This window comes from Apaloderma vittatum, unplaced genomic scaffold, assembly GCF_000703405.1.
Source record: "Apaloderma vittatum isolate BGI_N311 unplaced genomic scaffold, ASM70340v1 scaffold27445, whole genome shotgun sequence".
Lineage (NCBI taxonomy): Eukaryota > Metazoa > Chordata > Aves > Trogoniformes > Trogonidae > Apaloderma > Apaloderma vittatum.
The window spans coordinates 6,340-14,861 of NW_009719258.1; the positions used below are offsets into that span (position 1 = coordinate 6,340).

Here is an 8,522-nt window from a genome sequence, read left to right on the forward strand (position 1 = left end):
GGGCTGCAAGAAAGGAGAGAGGTGATCAGAGGGGAGGGAAGAAGTGTCTGCGCCCCGAGGACAACAGCAGCGGCCTGATAAAACACAGTCCAGAAAGGAAGATAGCAGCAGCAGTTAAATTCAGCGAATCACAGAACAGTTTGGGTTTGAAGGGACCTCTAAAGGTCATCTAGTCCAGATTGGAGCATTATGCTGTGTGGTGGCTCAGCGGTGGTTCCTAGGAAGAAGAGAGACCTGCTCTACAGTTTATTCAGGCTGTCCCCTCCATAGTGCTTCTCCTACACTTTCCTACTGCTACCCCAGCATTACAGAGGAAGGAGAAGCAAGGAATTAGCAACACTACAGGCAGTTTTGTCCCTCTGTTATATATTACAAAGGACAAACTACGTGCTATTGATGCATGGATGCAGGGTTCAAAACAAGGCTGAGTTCCCAGGGCTGGAAATCCAGGGAATCCCAGCAGTGCACCAGCCAAACGACACCTGCTCTTTCCTCCAAAACCGTCGCATCGGGATGTTGAAGCTCTGAGAAAAGCAACCACGACAGCGTGGGATAACTCCCGCCAGCCCTTCCTCCCAGCCCTGCCCGTGTGCAGGGAAGGATGTGGTGGAATGCTTTCATTCCCTCGAGGCTGAGCCGCTCCAGCTGCTCCACGTGCTGCAGAGAGGAGGAGGAGAGGACAGTAGAGCGTGAAATGCAGCTGTAGCATCTGAAACAGGCTGTAGAAAGGGGAGCAATGGAAAACCGGGGCCTGGAAGCCTGTTCAATCAAACCTATGCCATGGGGTGGCACATCCCACATTTGAGTGCTCCCACACTGACTAGAACCCATCCCCTCTCCACAAAAAACACAGGGGAAAGTAAACGCCACCCTGCCCTTCCAAAATGCCCAGAGAATCAGAGGAGGGAACAGATACCAGCCTGAGCAGCCCTGGCTGTGATGTGGCTGCAGGCAATAAACCCACTGAGCCTCACCTGGACCTGCTGATGAGGCAGCGATAAACCACAAACTATAAAGAAAAGTACATTTGCAATGACTACATCCATCTCTGAATTAGGCTACGAGAGTTGAGCATCCTAATCTCAGCCCTCATTTATCCTTAGAGAGTGATACCACCACCTGCCTGCAGTGCAGGCGGGATGATCGTGCTTCCAGGATGTGGGTCCTGTTTAAGCTCTTCCTCGCCCAAGAGGAGATCGTCAAGCAAAGGATCTACATTTTGGATCAAAATAACCATCTTCCCATCATGTGCTTTACAAGAGGAGCAAAACAGAAGGACTCCAAGTTGCTCACAGGCTTGGTATTTGTCAACTCGGAAACACAGGGCAAGAATCTTCTGCAAAAGCAGACAAATCCCTCCTTAGCAGGATTCATCCTACTTCACTAGGCTTCTTAGCTTCCTTAAAATTTAAACAAAGGTATAGAAGCAGATAGAGAAGAAAGATGCTACCAAACAGTATATGCACAGGGGCTGCAGTGAGACACCACAGAAGCACGTGGAGCAGGAAAGCTTCTTCTGCAGGTCCCACTCCTCCACAGAACCCCCTTTGTTTTCCTCTGAGAGCTCCGGCAGGCAGGAGAGCGCAGGCTTTGCCCGAAGCTGCAAAGCTGCTGAAGCACGAAAAGTCTGGGACCAGCTATCCCTGAAGGATGTAGACATTAGAAACCAAAAGCAGACAAAGCACTTGACGGAAGAGATACCCCCACAGCTCTGCTGTAACCTACCGAGCCTAACAAGGGACAAACTCTCCCTTGGCTTTTATCCTGACAGATAACTGATGTGATCTGACACAGCGAACCCACTGGGAAGGGGAGAGCCTTGCAGTCAGGGCTGCAGGCCAGCAGGAGTGCAGGTTTTTCTCATGTTGCTACTTTCGTGGCAGGAGTGGCACAATAAAGGTGCATTTAATGCAAAGGAAAGGTTTCCTTCCCACTGACTGCGTGACTTTTCTTGCTTTCACTAGATGTGTATTGCTGTGCACTTCTCGCACCTTTTCATCACCACCAAGTGAAAAATCACTCTTGTGGCTGTACAAGTCTACATAAGAAGCTACTGCCAAAATGCTGAGCTACTGCATTTTTCTGAGAAGTCCTTCAACAGAAGCTGCCCATCCACAAAGAACGCAGCTTGTATTTACAATGACTGTGTAATCTTTTTGAGAGATTAGCAAGTGTATTTATTTTGTTCCTGCAGAGGGTGGTGAGTGAGGGGAGAGCGTTTTCTGTTTGTTTTGTACTGTTTGCCTCCAGGTCTGGTGAGCATTTGAAATATGCAACGGGAGGAAAGCTCAGGAGGGCAGGTTCAGCCCTTCCTTGCAGCCTTCATCTCCCTCACACCTGCTTACAACTGCATAGCCACCAAGGAGGTGGCATTAGAAAACGAGGAGACGCGTCAGCTCTCCTTGACATGCCAAGTGTGAAGTGTGAAGCCAAGTCACTGAAACCTGCTCTGAACCAGAACATATCCTACGTGCTGGCTACGGGGAAAGCAGCAGACAGTCCAGTTTTCACTGGACCTGCCTGGGAAGGGTCTCTCCCCCAAGGCAGAGGACACTGCCCCGGTGGCTCACCGTCATAGAGGACTCCGTGGACCTTCTGTCCAGTGACTTTGCCCGGCGGTGCGGGGACAGAGGAGATGCAGACACATCCAGGATGGAGCCCACAGCTGCACCTTCGCAAGCGAAGTCCTGTGTAAACAGCGTTAGCCCAGATCAGCGCAGGAACTAGGACAACGAGTCCCACTTTCTTGGCTCACGGCATAAAAATCCGCGTATTTAAGGGCCATCTCAGGCTCAGAACGAGTGTCAATTCACTGGCAGTACATTTTTTTTTGTCCTCTCAGGGATTAATTTGTTCCCAATATACCTAAGCGTATCTGGGACTCTCAAGACTGCCTGCTCCTTTTGCTACTTCATCCCACCCCAATGTGTCCTGCCACGCCGGTTCTGAAGTTTCCCTCTCTCTGTGTTGGAGGAAGGAGGAAAGACAGCCTCGTTTTCCACTCTGATCCGCAGCTGGGCCAAGGGAGCAGAGCAGCAAGCGGCAAACCTGCACAGGCTGAGCACGCAGAGCGGTTTGGCTCCCGCCTGAGCCTGCCTGCGACTCCAGATCCCCTGCTCCACCCGGGGACAAACTCCCTTAGCTAAACCCTGTAACTAAACCCTCCATCCTGGGCTGTCGGATCTCAGGTGCCATCCTTCAAGCCCCACCATGAGACCTCGGCCGAGTAGCTCACCCTTTTCCGTGGGAAAACCCTCTTCTCGCTCCTGCCCTGCCGTGTCTCACTGGAAAGGGCAGCACCGGCCGACACGTTGGTTTCCATGTGTTCCGCGTTCTCTATATCTAGTGCTTCGAATTTTTCAATGACCTGGGATCGCCTGGAAAACAGAGAGAAAGGAGAAACCAGAGCCGGTTTAAACCCAAGAACAGCAACTGCGCTCACCTGTACAATCCCCTAAACGTAAGGCCACGGAATTGCTCGACTCAGTGTTCATGCACACCTGGATTTTGGTCCCTGTCTCTCTGTAAGCTCTAGCACGCACAAATCCAGGGCAAAACGCCCTCATCTGTCACGCACCATTTTACCTGGTGGGGAAAAAATCCTCACACTACTCAGTTTTACAAATTGTATCTTCTTAAACATCTACAAAAACCTCGCAAAACCAGTAGTAACTTTTTACGTGGAAATTTTACAGCCCTTTGAGAAGCAAGGGATTATTGAGCAGCTCTGGTTGAAGCTTTTGTCCTTACTCCCTAGCACCACAGCTATCGATGGCCCCCCCCAAGGCCAGGGAGCAGAGACACGTCAGACCAAGCTGGGACAGCAGGGAGGAAAACCTGGGCTCTCAGACACCAGCTCGATGACCCATCACACCGTGGCACATGTGTCTTTGAGGACGGAGGAGAACTATAAAGAAATGTGGATGGAGAAAGAGCCAACCCTGGACCAAACGCAGATGGGATGCTCCTAAGAACAAGTAAACAACAAGACTTTGCAGGGGGAATTAAAAGAGCCATTTCAGCGTGAAAAGCTGCTCATTGACCCACAGGAGAGGAAATACTAGAACTTTTGAAGGACCTGCAGGTGTCTAAACTTGCAAGCCGGGGGGTTCAGGTAAGTATCAACCTCTGGTCTTTAATCACAGCCTGGGAATGTGATGCAATAACCCATCACCGACACACAAGGCAGCTGAGCTCCAACTTGTGAGGTTTAAAGCTTGATTTTTAGCTTCCTCAAAAAGATCAATCTGGGTTTGTTCTTGACAAAAAATTCGGACCCACACATGCCGCATCTAAACTCTGGGCTGCTTGCTCGGTGCGAACCTCTAATGTGCATGAAAATCACAATGGCAACCACGTGAGGGGAAAGAAGTTATCCAAAACACCATTTTGTACACTTCCCATAAAAAGGAACAGCAGGTTAAGAACTCAAGAAACATTAGATGTTCAGTTTTCAACCAACATTTGCACCAAATTCCATAAATGAGACCAACAGTCTGAGCACATCACGTCCTCCGGCGGGCTGGGGTACCCCCACTGCTGCTCAGAGCCAGGCTGCCGGGACCGGGCGCTGAAGCCCACGATTGAGGAGCAAGGGTCAAAATCAGTGGGAAAGACTTTGCTTTGCAAACTCAAAGGCATCTGTTGTTTTTAGGGGACATCTGTTCAGCCCCTGCTGCCTCTCACTTTGCAGACTGGGAGCTGGCAGATCCTGGGTTCATGCGGAGCTCCCAATCCCCCCTGGGATGTTCTGCTCACAAGACGTTCATTCACATAAAGCAGCCTGTGGGGCACAAATCCACACCCTCAGTTCACCGACAGACAGGGAACTGCTTTGGAGTGACAATTTTTAAACTCTTTTTTTCACACCGGCCCAGCCTTCTCTGAGTCTCAGTTTAGGAGGGAGTTAAGAGGTCCATGAATTAACATTGTCCATGCCCTATTAGGTGAAGGCCTGAAGAAAAACAAATCAGGAGAAAAAAAAAATAAAATAAACCTAACCAAAAAACCATAAACCAAAATCAAAAGCAGGTTGATTTCTCATGAAAGGGGCTGCACCACCAGGTTGTTCTACGGCTTGAGATTGAGATGAGATGGTAGCGAAGCAGGCGAAGTAAAGGCGGACACGTCACACAGCAACACAGCAGGAGAAGGTGGAGAGCAACAAGACCTGGAAGAAAACAAGGCTGGAAAATGAATGAATAGAAGAGGAAATTATATATCTGCATCTACATACAAAACAAAATCAAAATCATTCCAGTAATTCATCATCGAAAAAAGGAGGAGGAAAATAAATCACTGCAACCAAATCACAGCCCCAAGGGTTAATATCATCTGGATTACAGGAAAGAATCAGTGGTTTTTTTCCCATTAGCTCAACATTTCAGAGAGGTTTCTGCTACAGATCCTGAGGGGACGGGGAGGGGAAGGGCTCTGCTCTCCTCCCCACCATGCTGAGGAGAGGGCTCTTCCCTCCGAACAGCAGCTCTGTGCCAACAAAACAAGGCTGCGTGCAGACAGGTACGAGGAAGCGGTTTTAAAAGCTGCGGTGCCTTTTACTGCTTTCTCAACTACAAAGCTCGTCCCAAGGAGCTCCTTGGCCATGCAGGTTGTTAATCTTTTCCAGGCCACTAAACCCGAGCTGCAGATCTCGACTGTTAGGTGGAGGCGTGTGTGAGGTGGGAAGGAAAGCTATAAAGACCAGCCCGAGCTATCGTTACAGTGATTTGCTTTGACTAGAAGAAAGGGCTTGTCTTTATTGGATTCATTATTTAGCAGCAAGAAAGACAGCAAGTGTCAGGAAAATGAAGAGAAGTTTCCCCCAAAGGTCCACAAAAATGAAGAGGATAGTTTTACAAGGGAAAAAACCCCTGTACTTGGGAGACCACGGCTCCTCTCCATGTGTAGAAGCAGCATTCAGAGCAGAGCCTTACATCTCAAGAAGCTCCAGAGAAGGAATTATTTGAGAAAGAAAAGTCTTTTAAGGGATTTCAGGCAGCTCTGCTATTTATCAAGGCGAGAAATACGCCTCAGCCCCCTGACCACGCTCCTACAGCAGACCCAGGAGATGTCACGGCGGACTCTTGCCAGTGTGAGCAGAACGTGGGGGGTCAACCAGGAAAGTCGCGGTTTTAAATACTGCATCCCTGGACGTGTGCAGGAAAAGCCAAGTTTGCCAGCCAGAAATCCTAATGCTCCCTGGAGGAGTTGCAGAGGTGGGTGAGCCCGCAGCCACACACCCAGACAAAGGGGCTTCGGGTCTTTGCATCCTCAGGGACTCCCCACCCGAGGGTGGTCTCCGTCGTAAAGCTGCCGGCACCCTCCTGAGACACGCCAGGACTTATCCTCGCAGTTGCAGAGCCCTGCTGGGATACGGGAATTCCCTGCAGCCCTGTTCAGCTGTCACTTTTGTGCTCAAAACATGCTTCAAGATCCACCCACTGGGTTTCCAAAGAGCTGATCTTGCTCCTTCGCCTTAGGGGTGGGTTGGAAAAGGGAGACCAGAGGCATGGCTTGACCTCTCCGGACAAGACTTTCTCCCCCAGCGCGGTGCCGGCAGCCCCGTCCCCCGTGCCAGCAGAGGGAACTCACACTCTGCCGCTCCGCCAAAATCACAGAGATTATCTCCCGTTTTCTGATTCATGTTTCTGAGTGGCTGCGAGCTCAGACAGCTGCACGGGGAGTGGAGTCAGTGTCAGGTATAAATGGCCAACACGGAAAATTTCCAGCACAGTCCTGGCCTTAAGTCACATCATATCTCTTACTGTAAGGAAACAGGGCAAGAAAGCTTGAACAAAGGCTTTATCTGGTGCTAAGCCTACAGGCGTGTCACTCAGGATGCAGCACAGGGTACCTCAAATAATTCTTTTCCATCCATAGCCCTGACGCTTGCACCGATTTATGGTGGGTAAGCAAAAAAAAAACCAAACCAACCCATGAGGAAGAGCAGAAAATAGTAACAGAATCAGAGCAAGTTTGGCTGCACTGAGGGGTGAAAGGCAGACCTGAACGGCGCCTGGCTGGTGCCTCTGAGGTTGGCAAGTGGGCAAGTGATTTCAGGCAAATGTTCCCACATGTGTTAGTAGGTTACTGAGAAAGACCATTAGACATGGTGTTAAATCCGGGGGAAAACGCTGACCCGACAGCATGGAAGTGAGTTATGGTATTTGCTCAACCTCAAAACAGCACAGCCTGAGCTCCCAGGAGAAAAACGAGAGGGGTATGGGGACCAAGTAAACTCAAATTTAAAAAGCAGCCAAGCCAAGCTGAGCGCAGTGCTGGTGAATGTTAATTCTCTGGTGCAATGCTGGACTGCCTCTCCGTGTCCTGTCGAGTCCACCCGAGCTGTGGGACACACGGCATCTCCACCCAGGCCACCTGCACGGGCCAATTCCCAGGGTACCAGAGAAGAAAGCAAATGTGTTTGTCCCTAAACAGCAGCCGTCCCTTCTCATGGCACACTCCTCTGGCACTGTGGGCTGCGATCCTTGGCCAAACTCTCTGGTATACGGAGACCCTTCCCTCCACTCTCTGCCCTCCTGGACCAAAATCAGTCCCCTGCAAGACCTCCACACCTGGTGCAGTGCCCGCTCCCCTCCCTACACCCATCCCACTCTGATAAAGGCCCTGGGCTGGCATAGGGGAATTTTTGCCAAAACTAATGAAGCAATAAAAGCCTCTTAACAATCCTAGGAGCCCAGCTGGGTTGAATTTCTCTAGGAAAAGGCAGCCACCAGCAGGCAGTGAGTGGGGCTGACAATAAAAAAGGACAGTCTGGCAGCACTGTCCTCTCCTGGACCTCGTTACCTGCCTGTAAATCTGCTCCTCTGGGCACATCCCTGCTCCATGCCGGATCCCAGCGCTGCAAGATACCCCTTGGGCTGGAGCATAGGTCTGTCGGCACCAGAGGAATGCGCTGTCTTCTCACACTGGGGACAGGCATTGGCCAAGAGATCCCAGCGGGGACACGATCTCACCCACAACTGAGCTAACACCCTGCACCAGTTCAGCCTGCAACCACTAGCCCTGTCACCAGCTGGGGTGGCCAGAGGATGTGTGTGACATCCCTCTCCATCCCAGGGAAGACCTGGTTCCTGAGGCAGAGAAAGCCAAACACGTGCTCTTCTCCTTTATCTCCACACTGCCGGGGTCGGGCTGGGTTTGGGATCCTCCTGCCAACTGGCAGCACCGGCACAAAGTTGCGCTGTGCTTCCCAGACCTGCTCCCTGCTCTCAGAAGCCAGGTTGGAAAACAGTCCTTTAGGGGCTTGGAAGAAACTAAGGAGAAACGCCTGCTGAAACCGTGCAAGAGAGAACATGCCCGGAGGAAAAACAGGGCAAGAAAATCAGACTGGCAAGCGAGGCGGCCCTCTCGCCCGGGGCCCGTCTCCCAGTTTGCTCCACTGCCCTGGATGCACAAATGCATCTCTCCCAGGGCAAGTCGAGCCCGTCCTTCACCTCGCCCAGAGAGCACCAAGCACGCTGGCGCGCGGTGCGGGCGCGTGTGCGGATGAAGGCCTCCCC

The 8,522-nt window shown here is 51.2% G+C and overlaps 1 protein-coding gene across 1 annotated transcript in view; it reads right to left on the reverse strand.

The window, feature by feature from the left end:
- The window catches only part of MPRIP (myosin phosphatase Rho interacting protein), a gene marked incomplete at both ends in the record, with an annotated part of 19,739 nt that overhangs the window by 2,423 nt on the left and 8,794 nt on the right, over positions 1-8,522 (reverse strand). Inside the window, 2 exon segments of the mRNA XM_009870565.1 lie at positions 2,572-2,687; positions 3,236-3,377. Coding sequence (XP_009868867.1) covers positions 2,572-2,687; positions 3,236-3,377 — 258 coding nt within the window.